Source organism: Macaca mulatta, chromosome 3 (genome assembly GCF_049350105.2).
Source record: "Macaca mulatta isolate MMU2019108-1 chromosome 3, T2T-MMU8v2.0, whole genome shotgun sequence".
Taxonomy (NCBI): domain Eukaryota; kingdom Metazoa; phylum Chordata; class Mammalia; order Primates; family Cercopithecidae; genus Macaca; species Macaca mulatta.
In genome coordinates this window covers 151413826-151432243 of record NC_133408.1, presented here as the reverse complement: position 1 = coordinate 151432243, position 18418 = coordinate 151413826, and the positions used below count along the sequence as shown (strand labels likewise).

The 18418-nt window shown below is 38.5% G+C and overlaps 1 protein-coding gene across 4 annotated transcripts in view; it reads left to right on the top strand.

The window, feature by feature from the left end:
* DOCK4 (dedicator of cytokinesis 4) overlaps positions 1 to 18418 on the top strand; it is a 469859-nt gene that overhangs the window by 377274 nt on the left and 74167 nt on the right. For all 4 annotated transcript variants that reach the window (XM_077997203.1, XM_077997201.1, XM_077997202.1 and 1 more), the window contains exons 28-30: positions 7208 to 7283; positions 9737 to 9837; positions 10259 to 10317. In XM_077997203.1, the coding sequence (XP_077853329.1) occupies positions 7208 to 7283; positions 9737 to 9837; positions 10259 to 10317 (236 nt within the window). The remainder of the gene's footprint in view (positions 1 to 7207; positions 7284 to 9736; positions 9838 to 10258; positions 10318 to 18418) is intronic.

Below are 18418 nucleotides of genomic sequence, written 5' to 3'. Positions count from 1 at the left end.
TAGAACAGGAGGGGTCTTTCATGAAGGAGTGAAGCTTGAACTGAAAGCTAAGCAGGGGGTAACAAAGAGCAAAGGAAGAATGATTCTATCAGTAGGAATATCATCTACAAAGGCCCTGTGGTCAGAGTAAATGTGGCACACTCAAGGAACTGAAAGACTGTTAGTGTGGCTGAAATATGGGGAGGGAAGGAACCAGTAAAGATGAGGTTGGCGGAGGAAGACAGAGCCCAGATATTGATATGTAGAGAGATCAAAGAGAAACCAGGGAGAACCAGTTAGGAGCTTACTGCAGCCATCCAGGTAAGAGATGTTGGTGATGGCTTGGACAGGCAGATAGCAATGAAGGTAGTGAGAAGATTGGTTTGGGAAATAAGGATGATAAGACTTGCAAGTGACTGGGTGTGGGTGGGAGAAAAGAAAAGTAATGGAAGATGTTCCTTAGATGCTTGGCCTAAGCAAAAGGATGAATTGTGATGCCATTCACCTAGGTGAAAAAAATGGAGAGAGGAGTAGCATTGAGGATGAGAGAATTGAAGAATTCCATGTTGAACATAAGTTTGAGGTGTACTAGATTTCCAAGTGGAGATGTAGAAGAGAAAGCTACACATGCTCGCATGGAGCTCAGGGATGACGTTGGGGCTGGACATGTATGTTTGGGCTCCTCAGCATATGGTCAGGATTTGAAGCCTTGGAACTGAACAAGAGCACTGAGGAAAAAAGTACAGACTGAAAAGAGAGAGACAGGACTGAGTCCTGGGGCATGCCAACATTTTAAAAGTGGGGAAGTAGAGAGGTATCCAGTGAAGAAGACTGAAAAAGAGCAGCCTGTGATGTAAGATGAGAATCAGCAAAGTATAGTATCCTGTGAAGAAAGCATTTCAAGAAGGAAGCAGTATCTAGAGCTGCTGGGAGGTTGGTGGTGATGTGGACAGACAACTGGTCCCAAGATTTGGAAGTGCGGTGGATAGTGGTGACCATGACAAGTGTTGTTTCAGTGGAGTGGTAAAAAGGAAAACCTGATTAGAGTGAATTCAAGAGTGAATAGGAGTTGAGAAACTAAAACAGCAATTACAGGAAGAGTTTTGCTATCAAAGGGAGCAGAGAAACAGGGCTGTATCTGGAAGGAGATGCTAGGACTGGGATTCTTTTTAGAATATGGGATATTACAGCATGTTGATTTACTAATAGGAATGGCCCTGTTAGTAAAAGACAGAAATATTGGTGCTAAAGAAAACAGAGATAATTAAAAGAGCAATGTCCTTGGGCAAGCAGGGATGGGATTGCATGCAAGGTTGCTACGTATGCCAGCCCAAGAACTATCTGCTACCTGTCCATGACAAGCTTGCATGTAAAAATAAATCATCAGTGTAAGCATGCAATTTAATTAAACTGACATTGTTTTTTTGTGGTAAGACTTTCTCAAGGAAGGAAGCTTCCCACACTTAGAGCAGCGCTGATCTAGTGCACACAAAGAAAGCTAGGAGCATTGACAGTTTATCCATAGTAACAGGAAGGAAGGCGGAATATGCGCTACTGACCCTGAAAAGTTGAGTGGTAGAGTAGCTAATCTGCTGAGCATCTAATGACACAGCTACTATTGTTTTGTTTTTGGCTTGTTTAATTAAGTGTAGTTATCCTTTAAGGCTTTTACTGTTCAGGGAGAGAATAGATATTTATTTTTTATCAAAACTGTATATTACTATGCTGAATATGCCAAACTTGAATAGTTACAGCAAATAATGACAAAAGAATTGCTTGCACAATCCATCTCTTCCAGGTGAGTTGTGAGGAGTTGGTAGAGAGAATGAATGCATGAAGGAAAGGCTTTCTTAGGGTTTAAGCCTAAAAGGTCAAAATAGAGGCTGTTGCCATATGAGTGGTTTTCTACCAGTACTGCCCAGTGAAGTGCTGGTAAAAAGAGTTTTCAGAGTCACTCCATGTAAATCCTTTTCCATTCTTTTTGCTTCATCTGCACTGCATGCCCCATTATTGACTGAAAACAAAATCACTCCTTTTTCTGCTTCCCTGCTTTAGCTGATTCTGTGCCCTCCACTTAGATCAGCTTTGCCCCTGTCTAATTTCAGTCTGTTCAAAATAGCTTAAAAATAAAATAAAAGTTGTATAAGCTTCACATTTTAGAGTCATCTAATATGGCAAACAAGTATAACAAAGCATAGACTCAAATGTAATCATAAGGCCACAGTCATTTAACACACGCTTACTAGTCTCCGCCCCTGTGGATGCCGTGGCAAACAAGACCAAATTCCCAGATGCCATTGCTCTCTTAAGTCCCAGCCCTTCCTTATCTTCTCTTCCATGTGTAACACCAGTCCTCAAAATAAGAAGGATGACCACATGCCTCAGAATCACCTGGTTGGGCCTGGTTGCAAACCTCCCAAGCCATAGGTAGTGGTAAGACCCTGAAGTCTTAAGCATCCTTTGGGTGATTCTCATGCATGCTGAAGCTTGAGAACCACTAGTTTGGATGCATTCCCACATTGGTTATCCAGGAATTTCATCTCCCCTAAATGTCTTTGTGTTGATTTTTCGCTGTCCTAATTAATCCACCAGGTTGTAGGGAAATTGTTGGACTCCAGGTTCAGATGTCCTTAGTTTTTCATTATATACACATCAATATTGTCGAGACCCAGTTTATCCACAAAGGTATTTCTCTCAGTCCATGTATGATTTTTGGGCTTGTGTTTGAGCAGATTATCCAATTGGAGTAATTAAAAAAAAATTATGGCAGATAAGCTTTCCTGGGTGAGGGTGAGAGGGAGAAATAGGGTTGCTTGAAGTTAATTCTTAAGCCCAAAATGACATGGCAACTGGAAAACCATAAAGCAGTAACTTTGATTTCCTGTACACCAGTTTCTCTTTTAGACGTAAGTTTTATCATGCTGTGCCTGTAGATTATGATTGTCAAAAATGATCCTAGTTCATGCCTTGCTGTGGCAGTAATCAGTAATTTGGGCCACGCACAGTGGGGCCGAGGAGGGCAGATCACTTGAGGTCAGGAGTTCGAGACCAGCCTGGTTAACATGGCAAAACCCCATCTCAACTAAAAATAAAAAAATTAGCCTGGCACAGTGGTGGGCACCTGTAATCCCAGCTACTTGGGATGCTGAGACAAGAGAATCGCTTGAACGTGGGAGGCAGAGGTTGCAGTGAGCACAGATCACACCACTGCATTCCAGCCTGGGTGAGGGAGAGACTCAGTCAGAAAGAAAGAGAAGAGAGAGAGAAAGAGAGAAAGGAGGGGAAGGGAGGGGAGGGGAAGGAAGGAAGGTAAATAAGGAATAAACCAGTAATTTGGCCATTTGTGGTAGCAGATTGAAAATCTTTTTTGACTATTGAATTGGAACACTGAGATTTGCAATATCCCCATGTTCAAACACTGAGTTGTAAGTGAAAGAATGAAACCAGAGAAGCCACATGGTTTTGGATAAATTGAAACAGGTAAAGAACGATCCCTAAACACCACAGGTATCCACTAAAATGTAGGAGCAATAATGTATAAATGCCTCTGGCTGGCTTAGGGACCTGTGTGTTAGGAAATAGTCTCAGTGATGAGTTACCATAGAAGGCTCTGGGAACTGCCTTGGTGGCTTGGGCTGAATGTTATAGGTAGGAAAGAAAAGCCTTTGAACAGTCATTTTAAGATCTTTCTAGCCCTGAGCAGTCATATTTTTGGAGACCCTACTCCTCATCCTATCAAACACTAAGTAGACCCACATGCCACACTGGATACAATTTTGCTGAAGAAAAAATTGTAAGTATTTTTTATATTTGCTTCTTAATTATTGGCTTATCAAGTAAAATAATTTAATTTTGATTGGCTGTGATTTCTCAGCATTTATGTGTACTATATTTAGGAATTGTAAAATTATAAAATCTATATTTTTAAAATTGCATAAATATTGGACAATTAATGAAAGTCATCGTGTCCCTTTCTGTGGACATGTAATTACTCATTATTTTTACTTTTTATTTTGTAGTTTCAATTTGGTTGCATAACATTCTTTCAGGTCTCAATGTTTTCGAAAGTCCTTGAAAGGCTCACAGGCCCTATGCCCTGTGCCTCTTTGTGCCTAATGGTAAGGCAGCCCTGATAAGAGGGTGAGGTGTTCAATCTGGAAATAAGAACTGCAGGCCCCATATGAATCGTCCTAACATTCCAGAAGTCAGGAGAATGCTGAAGCAGAATTTGTGGGAATATTTCTGACTCGGGCCACTCCAGAGCCTTGCTCTTCATTGAGTGGTTGCAAACCAACAGCATTAGCATCCGCTGGAGCTTGTTAGAAATGCAAAATCTCCAGTCCCGCTCCAGGGTTGCTGGATCATCTGCACTTTAACTAGATCACCAGGTACCTGTTAAAGTTTGAGAAGCACTGCTCTGAGGTAGAGCAGTGGTTCTCAGCTCTGGACCATAAGAATCACTTGGGAGTTTTGACAATCCTGATGTTCTGACTGTAGCCCAGACCAATCAGAAGTCTCTGACAATGTGACCCAGACATCGTATTTTAAAAGCTCCCAGGTGATTCTAGGGCCCAGGGCAGGTTGGGAGCCACTGTTCCATAGTAAGGCCACGAGGTTCCATGTTGTTTACCAGCAAGTGTACTTCAAAAAGCCACAAATATTTTTTGTGTGTTTGGGATCCACCATGTAAATAACAATTTGGTAATCTTTGCCATGGAATAACTTCTCTCTCCCTTGGAAGATTGGGTTTGTTAGCTCCTTTCTGTGACATTTGGCCTGACAGTCCGAATTCCAGATATGTCACGTTTCACTAACACCAGAGGTACTGTGTCTGAACATCAGTCTAAGCTGAAACTGTGGGCCACAAGGTGATTTTTAATGTAAACCTCAGGTGTACTGGGACTGGGTATATTTCTCCGTTGAACATCAAAGCAAAAAGTTTGTGCTTATAACCATATGTTAAGGATACCGATTTTTCTTTTTTCTTTTTGATATGGAGTCTCACTCTGTCGCCCGGGCTGAGTGCAGTGGCGCGGTTTCAGCTCACTGCAAGCTCCACCTCCTGGGTTCACGCCATTCTTCTGCCTCAACCTCAGCTGGGACTATAGGTGCCCGCCATCACGCCCAGCTAATTTTTTTTGTATTTTTAGTAGAGACGAGGTTTCATCGTGTTAGCCAGGATGGTCTCGATCTCCTGACCTCATGATCCGCCCACCTCAGCCTCCCAGAGTGCTGGGATTACTGGCATGATCTACCGTGCCCGGCCCAGATTTTTCTTCTTTACACTTAGAAGTCCAATGATCTTGCTAGATGCTAGGCAAGAACAACTTCCTTGCCTGATAGCCTTTTATTTTCTGATGATTCGGCTTCAGTTTCATATAGTAAAACTTGAGTAAAATACTTTGGAACATTAATGATGTCTTCAATTATCATTGATTTTTCCAGTGTCTATGGGAAATTGGCACATTATACCATCATTTGCAGGTGATGTTTATCTTTGATATGACTTTGTCTGATGATACCTGCCATTTAGGGGACTGAAGAAACCATAAGACTTCTCAATCTCATAGGTTTTTCTTATACTTAAATTTAATAGTAAGATTCACTGAAAGGTGCGTATGCATATATAAAATGCATACCCATGTAACAATGCCTGTTCATGGTAGAGCGGATTCCCATGAAATTGTGGTTTTGTTTCATTTTTGTTACCTTGAACTTCCACATTTAACCATCAGCTTACCCTTGTTAATGTTTCCCTACCCCACAAGAAAACTATAATAGTGAGTTTCCCAGTAGATAACAATAATGAATATTTGTCTTTCAAAGTCTATATTTTTCTAATTAGTAAATATAATCTTTATTAGCAAGATAGCCAAGGTATGAAGTTGATCATGTATTTTGTTTTCTTTTGTTTTTTCATTTTACCTAGGTTGACATAAATACATCCTCCAATTCCAAATCCCATGAAGAGAACTGAGGCTTTATCATATCACACACTCATTGCACATGCATCTTAGAATTCTAAGGTCAAAGAAATTTTAAATATCAACAATTTATATATTGGTCCTCAGTTTATAGCAGCTCAGGGGGTGGCTTATCTTGCTTTAGCATAATGTTGTATTAAACATTAAGTGAACCAATTGGAAATATATTCAACTTTAAATATTTATCTTCTGGTTATAAAAATTAGCAGATTTTGAACAAATTGCAGAGCTCTAGAACTAACCACCAAATCCTTCCTTTTAAAATCTCCCCAGTGAGCTACCTGTGGCTGTATTGGTCAGGCTTTTCCTGATTTCTCCGGCCCTGGAGATGACCCTTTCTCTGAATGTCTGTAGCACTCTGTTGGTTTCGCACAGCTTAGTACTGGGTTATAGACAATTTCACAGTCTGTAATTGTTTCTTTAGTGGCAGTCTTGTCACCCTTAAAGAGGGAATCTGTTTTCCATAGCTCTCCCATGCCCTCTAATACCTTAAACAGGGGAGAACAGAGAGAAGGCTAATAAGTACTCAATGTATTCTATTATTTTTTCCTATCCATTTTGTCTTTGGGCTCCATTTTTTCCTCTGTATTTTAAAAAGCATGACTTTCTTTTATGATAATCAAATATGGAATGTTGCCTATAATCCTAGCACTTGGGGAGGCCCAGACAGGAGAATAGCTTGAGGTCAGGAGTTCAAGACCATCCTGGTCAACATAGTGAGACCCCGTCTCACAAAAACTGAAAAACCATTTGGTTGGACACAGCAGCAGGCACCTGTAGACCCAGCCTCTTGGGAGGCTGAGGCAGGAGGATCACTTGAGCCCAGGAGTTCGAGGCTACAGTGAGCTGTGATCATGCCACTGCACTCCAGCCTGGGCAATAGAACAAGACCCTGTCTCGAAAACAGAAAAATATGGAATGTTATGTTTGTAGTACATCATTCTGTTTTGTTTGGAAATTAACAAAAAACATTACAAAACATCAAGGTAATAATATGTTTCTGTCTGAGTCATATGAATTCATAGATCTTTTGTGTATCAGTTTACAAAGGACCTGACTTCAGTGATAGATGCCTTCCCCTTTTTTTGACCCGTCATGTCTTTGTTTCAAATATGAATTATTTAATATTGCTCCAGATGCTTACTGAAGGTTTTATTTTATCTTAGTAGCTTTTTATTCTTGTATACTAAATGATTTTCACTAATATGAAGTTTTCACCTTGACATTTTTTTTTTTATCACTAGTGTTATTATTACAACAGTTCTGTACCTCTCAGATGCACTTCGTAAGAACTTCTTAAATGAAAACTTTGATTATAAGGTAAGCATTCATTTAGATGACTCTCCTGCTTGGGCTAGAAGAATCACATTGTATTATAGGAAATTACCTAACATTCTCTTGGGCCATGTTAGTTTTAACTATGAGTAATATTAGAACAGTTTTCATTTTATTTGTGAACAAATGAAGGCTATAATAATGCTTATCGACCTGGGAAATCATAGCGCTTACAAGGAGATAGTTTTTTATTGTTACTATACATTTTAATTCTTGCTCTTTTCTGTATGATCCCTGTTTATGACAAAGGAGACTTAGAACATAGTGTTTTTTTACTTTTTAGAAATGGAGTTTATATGAAGAAAACATATACAAAGTAGACCCTTTAGTTTGTTATTTCTCTGTCTTCCCATTTTTTTAGAATGAATTAATGAAAAGAAAAAATGAAACATTGGTAAGGTTCTTTAAGGCAGAACCCTCTGTGTATCTATGATATAATGTGATATGCCTGGGTGCCTACAAATTATAAACAGCAAAGATGAGCAGTGCCTATCTTGGCTTTCTTCCTCAATGGTGGTTCTTTTGGGCATCTTTGTTCTTACTCTGTTCTTACATATTTCATATTAAACATTTTTATAAAATTTCCTTATTGGATAATAAGAAAATACAAAAAAGCACAAATACAATAAAAAAGGAATTTTAATAGTTACATAATATTTGTCTACATCATAGCTTATAATATATCAAAATTTCATATTTCATTCTTATAAATTACTCATTTTATGTACATTCTTATAAAACTTGGCATATATCCCTAATTATTTCTTTGGTTCTTTTTTTGTTTCTGGTGTTTTTGTTTTTGTTTTTTGAGACAGAATCCTGCTCTGTTGCCCAGGCTGGAATGCAGTGGCGCGATCTCAGCTCACTGCCACCTCCACCTCCCAGGTTCAGGCGATTCTCTTGCCTCAGCCTCCAGAATAGCTGGGATTACAGGTGCACACCACTATGCCCGGCTAATTTTTTTTTTACTTTTAGTAGAGACAGGGTTTTGCCATGTTTGCCAGGCTGGCCTTGAACTCCTGACCTCAGGTAATCTGCCTGCCTCAGCCTCCCAAAGTGCTGGGATTACAGGCATGAGCCACCGCACCCAGCCCTTAATTATTTCTTTAGACAAATCTTTATTAGTGGAATTGTTGAGTGAAAGGTTGTACCAATTACATTTGATTGCCTCTTTTCCTGCAGCTACACCAACACTAGAAGAGATTTTTTTTCTGACAGATAAAGAAAAAATCCTGTTTGCTTTAATTTACATTTCTCACTAGTTATTACTTGTTGACTAGTTACTAGTTACTGATCAAATTTCATATTTTTGTGAATTGTTCTTGACTTTGTGTGTGTGTGTGTGTGTGTGTGTGTGTGTGTGTGTGTGTTTGTGTGTTTTAGAAAGAATCTCTCTCTGTCACCCAGGCTGGAGTGCAGTGGCACAATCTTGGCTCACTGCAGCCTCCGCCACCAAAGTTGAAGCAATTCTTTGGCCTCAACCCACCGGGTAGCTGGGACTACAGAAGCATACCACCAGGCCTGGCTACTTTTTGTATTTTTAGTGTAGGCAGGGTTTCACCATATTGGCCAGGCTGGTCTCGAGCTCCTGACCTTGTGATCCGCCCACCTTGGCCTCCCAAAGTGCTGGGATTACAGGCGTGAGCCACTCACTGCACCTGGCTTGTTCTTGACTTTTATTCATTATTTTACTTAGGGTTTCATTATGTTCTTTTTTATTTGTAAGAGCTCTTTATATATAACAGACACTGATTCTGTGTCATATGTCTCCTGGTTTGTTATTTGTCTTTAATTTTATGTGGTGTCAGTGGAGAAGTGTGTTCCTTCCATTATGTCCTTTTTTTTTTTTTTGCTAAGTTTATTTCAGGAAACTTTATTCAGATCTCTTTCTGATTCTGTTTTTTGGTATAAGAAAACTTAAAAGATTTGCCTGGGCAGGGAATTTTTATATAATGTCTGAATTTAAAGCAATTAGCATATCTGAAGAAGTGTATGCATTTTTTACAAGTTCTACGCTAAAAGGAGTTCCAAAAATGAACTCACACAGGAATAAAGAAATCCATCTTATACTTCATCTTCTTGGAGATACTCAGACATATTACAAGAGAAGTCACACATCTACCTTTTAGCATATACCAAAAAGCTCATGAAACCTGGAATACAGCTTTGGAGCAATATACACCTAGATAATAATAGTACTTATTTATTTAGTTACTTCTTTGTTTTAGAAAATTTCAAGCATATGTACAATTAGAGAAAATAGTATAATGAACCCCCATGCTGTACCCATATCCGGCTTCATCTATTATCAACTCATGGTCAGTCTTACTTCAACTATACCCTCAACCACTTTTGAAGCAAATCCAAAATACTATGTCACTTCACCTGTCAATATGCTTGTAACACCATAGTATTGAAATATCTTGTTCTTGTTTTAGATCTGGGATTCCTACTTTTACCTCGCAGTCATTTTTATAAACCAGTTGTGTCTGCAGTTGGAGATGTTCACACCTTCCAAGAAGAAAAAGGTGTTAGAAAAGTAAGTATCAATGTATAATCAGGTGAGAAATGTTACCTCTTAAAGAATATTTAGTTCAAATGATTCATAAATTAGAATGCCCATAACTGGAAATCACACAGTGAAGAACCGGTGACCAGGGGGTCAAGAAGCAGTCTTTTCTTGACGTCTTAATGTTTCAAACATGTTTACACATTGTTTTGACCTGGCTCTTTCAGGATTCAAAATGTCTATAGATGCAAAAAATTGTGAAATAGATCTGTTTTACTAAAAGGTTTACATGAGGATTTGACTTAGAGGCATCGTGACATATATATTAAACATCTTTAATTTAAAACTCCTTGCCTTTTAATTCGGAATGATAGATTGTATCCTAAAGACACACAAATAGTCCTTTGTTCTGGAGGCATTGTATCAGGTTTGGTTTTTTGTTCTATTTCAGGTATGGTGACATGCGGGTAACAATGGGTTGTGAAATTTTCAGCATGTGGCAAAACCTAGGTAAGTGAGGAAAAGAGAAGCCACATCTACTGTACAGTTCCTCGCTGTACCTTGAGGTGTACAAATGAAGAAAGGCAATTTACCAGTGACACCATTTGAAACCCAATGTCTAAATCAATAAACATCTATAGAAAATAATTGACACTTTGGCATTGAATAAGGTTACAACAAATTCTTTAAATTGGTCTCTAAGAAAAGTCACCTTACCTTTGTGTGTTTCATTATTAATTAATGATAAATTTTATAATCTAGCATTGCTCCAACATTACCCATATTTCCAGCGGTGAGGTAACCTTTCAGAATTTGGAACTGTAACAACTCAAAATTTCTAGAACTCTGAATTGAAGCTATGAATCATAATAAATTTAGGTTAAACTTCATGAAACATTGACTTGAACGTCACTACTCTTAAAAACTTGAAAACATTGTCCTATATCATAAGGAGTATAGCCAAAGGATTTTAAAAGCATCTGCAGTTGCTAAGAAACTGTTAGATCCAATTTTGTTAATCTGCCATAGCAGATAGAGTGTATTATCCCAGAAAATTGATGGCACAGATCTGGTCACATAGAAAACAATAATATTTGGAAAACAAATTGTTTTAAAATTCATTGGCATAAGGTCCCTTTCTAGAGATTTGTAACTTATTTCATTTGGTATATTAACTATGCAAGTTTTTAGTATTCATTTACTATTACTGCATCTTAATGCTCCTCTTTTATTTATTAAAGAGATTGACCTATTTGAGTTGAATATGTAATGACCTGAAAGTATCTTTTCTCTTGGGCTCATCCAAGCACAACTTGAAGATGGAAGGATTTGTTTTCTGTGAATGAAAATAGAACCATTATTGTTTTACTTCCACTCATGTTACAGACTGATTTTTGAGCAGAATCATTACAGGGTGATTTTTTTTAATAGGGTATGTTTATTCCTCAAATATACATAACAACTTGAGGGACTTTGGTATATATAATTAAGCCCAGTGTTCAATGCTTGCTGGTGATTTCAGGAAAAGGAAAAAAAAAAAAAATGAAGCCAGGAGCAATGACCCATGCCTGTAATCCCAGCACTTTGGGAGGCTGGAGCAGGCAGATCACTTGAGGTCAGGAGTTTGAGACTAGCCTGGCCAACATGGTGAAACACTGTCTTTAATAAAAATACAAAAATTAGCCAGGTGTGGTGGTGGGCACCTGTAATCTCAGCTACTTGGGAGGTTGAGGCAGGAGAATCACTTGAACCTGGGAGGTGGAGGTTGCAGTGAACCAAGACTGCACCACTGCACTCCAGCCTGAGCGACAGAGTGAGACTGACAAAAAAATAAAAGAGTTATCATCTTGAAAACAACCTTCAACTATGTAAGGCCAGCCAGAAGATATCATGGTCTGTCTTTAGTTGCAGCTCAAAAATAGTTTTCTTATTTGGAGACTGCTCTTCTTAGTCTTCAGGTTTTTCAGGTTTCATTCATTCTTTGTGTCCTTATTGTTTCTAAAGAAGATCAAGGCCCTTGTAGTGTCCGTATTGCATTCGACATTAATTTAGCAAGATGTTTTTGAGAGAATGCTGCATTGAATCTGTTTGAATGCACTTGTGATTGTGTAAGCTCTTTTCTGGGCTCAAATTATGAGAGCAGGACAGATTCTGTTGAGTTACAAGAATGTTAAAAAGCATGGCCAGTTCCTGTTCCAGATGCATCTCAGCATTGCCATCGATGGTTATTTCCACATAAACCTGTATCCAAACCATAATAGCTATGCATTTAGTCCCATGACCCTCAGGCTGCTAAGTAAAGCTGTCACATGTAATCTCCCTAAACGTGTCACTGTATACTTCATAAACTTTTATCCTCTCTTTTGTCTTTCTTCTAAAATGAAAGTATTTCTGCCTCCCTGGTTTTTATGTTAAATTACTTCTCTGTTTTTCTCAGAGATCTAGAGAATATGGAAAATTTCTGGAGCATATCAATCTCTATAATGCAGTATTTTGTTATAATGTAGCATCAGCATCCTTAGAAGCTTGTAAGAAATGCAAAATCTCTCACTCCACCTTAGACCTACTGAAACACCATCTCTGGAATTGGGGCACAGCAGTCTGTTTTAGCAAGTTCTCCAAGTGATTCTTATGTACTTAGCTAAAAACTGAAAAGCACTGCTTTAGTTTATCCTCTTTCTTTGTTGTTACAGCCCTAAAGACTTAGCTCTAGCACAATCTTAAGACTCTTTTAGAAAAGGCTCCTCCTTTATACTCAACTTACAGATTCCCAGCATGACATGGTTCAAGCGTAGGGTCAGTGTAAATTTTCATTTCATTCCTTGGTTACTGCATTATTTCCCAAGAGTTGTGTCTAGACTTTTAAAGACTTCCCAAATATTAGGTGAATTTTAAGGTTTGTTGGTGTTGTGCAATAGCTAGAATTGGAAAATATTCGGAAATGTTAAAGCCTCCCTTCCAATATATATTTTTATAAAATGAGGAGAAGAATAAGTATTCAGAGTGATATGTTGATACCCCTTATAGGCCTTAGATCAGCTTGTTACTTAGGAATATCAAAATACATTAGTTATCATTTGGTTTACTTATAAATATGTCATGTTGAGAATTCGAATACTATAAGTGAATTTATTCAGGTAATTATAAACTTTCTAGTTTTAATGTAACAGTCCAATAAATTCAATTTGACTAAGTTTATGAAGCACTGGATATATGCAAGTATTTTGGAGGACGTAAGAAAAAATGGTCCACACCTATTAAAATCTTAGTTTTAAAATCTTATATTTTAAAATTTTGTCCAGTTTAGTTGGAACTGTGAGAAAGCCTGACAAAGACAACATCATCATGTTTTAGTAAAGCTAGTAAGCTTTTATGATTTCACATATCAAGATCCTCAATATTTTTAATAGATACAAAATGCACTAACTTTTAGAAAATAAGATGAAGGGAGGAAATGCCCAAGGTCACTTAATGTACTTTTATCCACTTGAAACTATGTAGTTGGTCTAATTTAGAAATACACATTTTACTGGATAATACTTTTAAATCAGATTTGGTCATTGATGTTTACCTCTGAAGTGTTGAAATTCTTCCATATGCTGGAAACATGTTGTTTTTTTCCATTCTACTGAGGACAGGGAGGGGAAAGACACATGTAATTCAGTGACTTGTCTGCTTTTAAACTTAACGCTGTAGGATTTTAAAATCTGATCATTATATCCCTTAGCAACCTGTGAGCAATTTTTCAACCCTCTGAGACCTAGAACTGCTTACGTTTAGTGTTATTTTTAACCATAAATCATCTGACTAATAGACATTTAGTTGTGTGTGCTTGACATATTTTATAATTCTAAAATTATGTAACAACTTATCTGTAGTATTAAATGTGCTTTTATAATGATTATTTACATAAAGACAGTTTAACCTTTGTTCTGAATAAGTAAATATTTGGATCCTTTAGTATATTTAGTTCACACAACTGGAGGAAGCGAGTTCTAACTTCTCTTCTGCTGTCCCCTCAGTCTTGGAGTTTTTGCAAGCAGAGCCATGAGCACCCATTTTTACGTCTACCAGAATGAATCCATGGCTCTGCTAGTTTGTGCTTCAGCCCTAGTTCTATGAAGTCTGTTGGGAACATAGAAATAAAATCAAAAGGTTTTGTTGTCTAAAGACAACAAATAGTCCTCCACAGGTCAACGAGGCAGGGCTTCTCTTCTTCCCTTGTGAGACAGCAGTGGATCCTGGGGACAGAAAGGCTTTAAGCTCTTGCCAGGAACCTTAAGTCATGCTGCCTGTCTCCAGTGCATACAGAGCACTGAACACATCATCCTGCTCATATAATTAATATTTAGTTTTAAAGTATTTTTTAATTGTGGTAAAATACACAAAACATGTACATCTTGGCTGGGTGCAGTGGCTTACACCTGTAATCCCAGCATTTTGGGAGGCTGAGGTGGGTGGATCACATGAGGTCAGGAGTTCGAGACCAGCCTGGCAAACATGGCAAAACCCCATCTCTGCTAAAAATATAAAAATATAAAAATTAGCTGGGTATGGTAGCATATGCCTGTAATCCTAGCTACTCGGGAGGCTGAGGCAGGAGAATCGCTTGAATCTGGAAGGCAGAGGTTGCAGTGAGCCAGGATTGTGCCATTGCACTCCAGCATGGGGGACAGAGCAAGACTCTGTCTCAAAAAAAATAAAAATAAATAAAAATAAATGTACATTCTAACTACACAGGGCACAGCTCAGTGATACTAAGTATATTCATACTTCAGTGCAACCATCACCACCATCCATCTCTAGAACTCTTTTCATCTTGTAAAGCTGAAATTCTATACCCAATAAACAATAACTTCTCATTCCCCTGTCTCCCCAGCCCCTGGTACTAACATTCTACTTTCTGTCTCTATGAATTTAACTACTGTAGGTACTTCACAAAAGTGGAATCATACAGAATTTATCTTTTTGTAACTGGCTTATTTTGCTTAACAGATTGTCCTCAAGATTCATTCATGTTGTAATGTATCAAAATTTTCCTTTTTAAGGCCGAATAATATTCTATTGTATGCATATACCACATTTGCTTTATTCATTCATTCCTCAGTGGACATTTGGGTTGCTTCTGCCTTTTGTCTGTTGTGAATAGTGCTGCTATGAACGTGGGCATATAAAATATCTCTGAGATCTGGCTTTCAGTTCTTTTCGGTATATAGCCAGAAGTGGAATTGCTGGATCATATGGTAATTCTATTGTTAATTTTTTGAGGAGCTGTTCTCCACAGCTGCTGTAACATTTTACATTCTCACCAACGGAGCACACACATTCTAGTTTCTCCATTTTCTCTCCAGCATTTGTTATTTCCTGGTTTTTTGACAGGAGTCATCCTCATGGGTATGAGGTGGTATCTCATTTGCAGTTTTGGTCAAATAATGTATTTTTGGAGCATCAAAGCCAGCTAGTGATAAGTAAACACCTTTTCTTAAATATGGTATTCCTCAGCGTTTTCATTTTCTAAGTTGAAGGGCTAAAAAATGTTCTGTCAAGAGCCGTGGTGGAGGAGGGCATATATTTTCCCCGAAACTTTACCCATCTCTACCCCTGCTTGCAAGAACAGAGAAAAAGGTTGGTCTTTACTACTGTGTTCCAGCATTGGCTTTTATCTTTCTTCAAGGTTAAGTTTTTCTTTCTATTTTTAGATGAACTAACATTCTTACTAAATATAAAGTGAGCTCTTTGTTCCACATTTGCAAACATAGCGTCTTGTAACTGCTGTAGGAAAAAAAAAATCAATACTTCCCTAGCAGGCTGTTCTGTGTGCTTAAATGTAAAACTCCAACAGCCCAAGTAGCAGGTGCCCTAAATACTTCAAAATAAGACCATGTGGCCGACAATTAGAGATAGAGAAAGTATACTAAATCTATGGTTTAAAAAGAAGTCATTTAAATGAAGTTTATTTTGCTGTTGCTGTACATAGCTCAAAATTGCTTTGCCGGTTCTGCAGGAATTAAATTTTCTGTGGTTGGAGAGCCTGTTCAGGTTTGCAGATTCCGTGTTCCCAAAGTATGTTTTCAGCAAATAAGCTATTCTCATGCATTCCTGCACAGTGACTTAAATGTAGGTGTGGCTTCTCTGACCTTACTGTCAATGGAAAAATCAGGCTACAGAATGTAGTATATGGACTTTGAATTGTGATTGAAAGAAACCAGCTATACATGACATGTTTTAAGACCATCAGAGGAAATTTTAATATAGGCTGGGTTTTAAATTAATTTAAGGAATTATTATTTGTCTTTGTTAGGTGTGATAAAGGCATTCTAAGTCTATATTTGTAAAATGTCCTGTCTGTTAAAGATGCTTACTGATGTGTGTACAAGTAGACTGATACAATGTCTCAGGCCTGCTTTAAAGTACTCTAGAAAAAGAAATAGTTGAGGTATTAGGTAAAATGGGAAGGACAAGAGTCTTGATAATTATTGAAGCTAGGTGATGGATGTATGGAGTTTTATTTTTTTTTTTTTATTTTTATTTTTTTACTATTTTCTGTGATTTTGTGTGCATTTGAAATTTTTCATATTAAAAAAATTTAAAGAAGAAGATTTGTTTGTAAAATATCATAAGTGGAAGAGATTTTTTTGATGAGATTCAAAAGTACTCAAGCAAGTGCATGCTAATATGGTCTTCATTAGAGAGGCCAAGGGATGCCAGGCTCTGGAAAGACTAAAGACCAAGATAGTAACATAGAAGCTCTGAATCTCATCTACCAACTCAGGCATGGGAGAACTACTTGGGCTGGCAGGAAATTCAGTTTCATTTTGTATTCCCTCTCTCTTCCATCCTTCTTTTTTCACACACACCCAAAAGCTGTGCAAAGGTTTATTAGACAGAGTCAAGGCAGCAGAGAGAGCATAGCTGGGGCTCTGCTGGGGTGCAGCCTCTGTGACTGGGCTTTGAGCCCCAGCAGCCATCTCCTGGAGCAGGGTTGTGGAACAAATGCAAGACCTGTTAATCTCAGAATTTGTGAGCCTTTGCCCTAACAGAAATTTTCTTCCCCCTTTTTTCTTTCCCCCCACTCAATTTCCAGAACATCTTGATAAGCTGTTTAGTGGGTTTAGGCTTTTTAAAATGACAATAAGAGTGATTGAGTTCAGGTTGCATGGGTTTTCTACCCTGACAAAAATAACTGAGGGAAGGAATTGCAAATGCTAGCTGCTAGTTACTGGCTGGAATTGTGTATGTTGATAGAATGAGGAAAATATAGGGAGAGCTATGAATTTATATTTCAGTGAGTTTGTCAGTCTTGATAGTATTTATTCTGGCTGGGCACGGTGGCTCATGTCTGTAATCCCAGCACTTTGGGAGGCCAAGGCGGGCAGATCACAAGGTCAGGAGATCAAGACCATCTTGGCTAACATGGTGAAACCCCATCTCTACTAAAAATACAAAAGAAAAAAGAAAAAAAAATTAGCCAGGTGTGGTGGTGGGCGCCTGTAGTCCCAGCTACTCAGGAAGCTGAGGCAGGAGAATGGCATGAACCCAGGAGGCGGAGCTTGCAGTGAGCTGAGATCGTGCCACTGCACTCCAGCCTGGGCAAAAGAGCAAGACTCTGTCTCAAAAAAAAAAAAAAAAAAAAAAAAAAAAGGATTCTATTGGGCAGTAAACATACAATTAGATTAATAAAAAAGTTTTTTTGAGGTGTTCCTGCTCTGATGAAAACTAAGCAGTCCTTTGGGAAAGACAAAGGAATATCTAGGTCAAAAATAAAGGTAGGAATGCAAAAGGAGTTATGAGCCACGTTTCTTCCTCACACGTAATGGATATGAATAAGTAATTTGGAGATAGTGATGATACGGCTCTGATGAATGGAAGAACACCAGGGTTTTTGGTCTTGCACTGATTTAGGTAAAAGGACACACACACACGTGGAGTGGTTTTAAGGAACGAAAAGTTTAATAGGCAAGAAAGAAGAAAACAGCTCCCTTCTACAGAGACAGAGGTGGGGGGGCTTGAAACAAAGACTGCGTGAGCAGCGGAAAAATGGTCAGTTATATCAGAGGCTGGAAGAGGTGATGTTTGATTTGCATGGGCCCAGGGGATTGGTTTGACCAGGTGTGTCATTTACATAGCCCGAAAAAAACCTGGCCCTCCCACCTTAGTCCTTTAATATGCAAATGTGGGTCACCATGATGTTCTGAACACGTGGTGTTATCCGGAGGTGGCCATGACACTTGGCACAGGTGGTGACAAGGAGAAAGCAGGAATCGCCATATTGGCCATGTCAGATGGACCTAGTTTTTGATCGCTGGTATTCGCATATTGGAGTTTGCCAGCCTGGCTCTTCAGCTGCCTTTTCTGTTAGAGAAGAAATGTTTCGGGCAGTTGCTTTTTATTGCAGGAAAATTTTCACTGAGAACCTTTACCCCTGCTATCTGCCTAAAAGTTATTTCTTAATAACTACTGTGTTATTCCCCCTTTAAAGAGAAGTAAACCTAACTGCTATTAGGGGATGTTGGATGCCGATTCTTTCTGGCTACTTCCTGTTGAAAAGGGGTGCCGTGTGGGGGAACAGGAGTTGGGCCTTCTCCTGAGGTTGATTTAAGGGTTTTTGGAA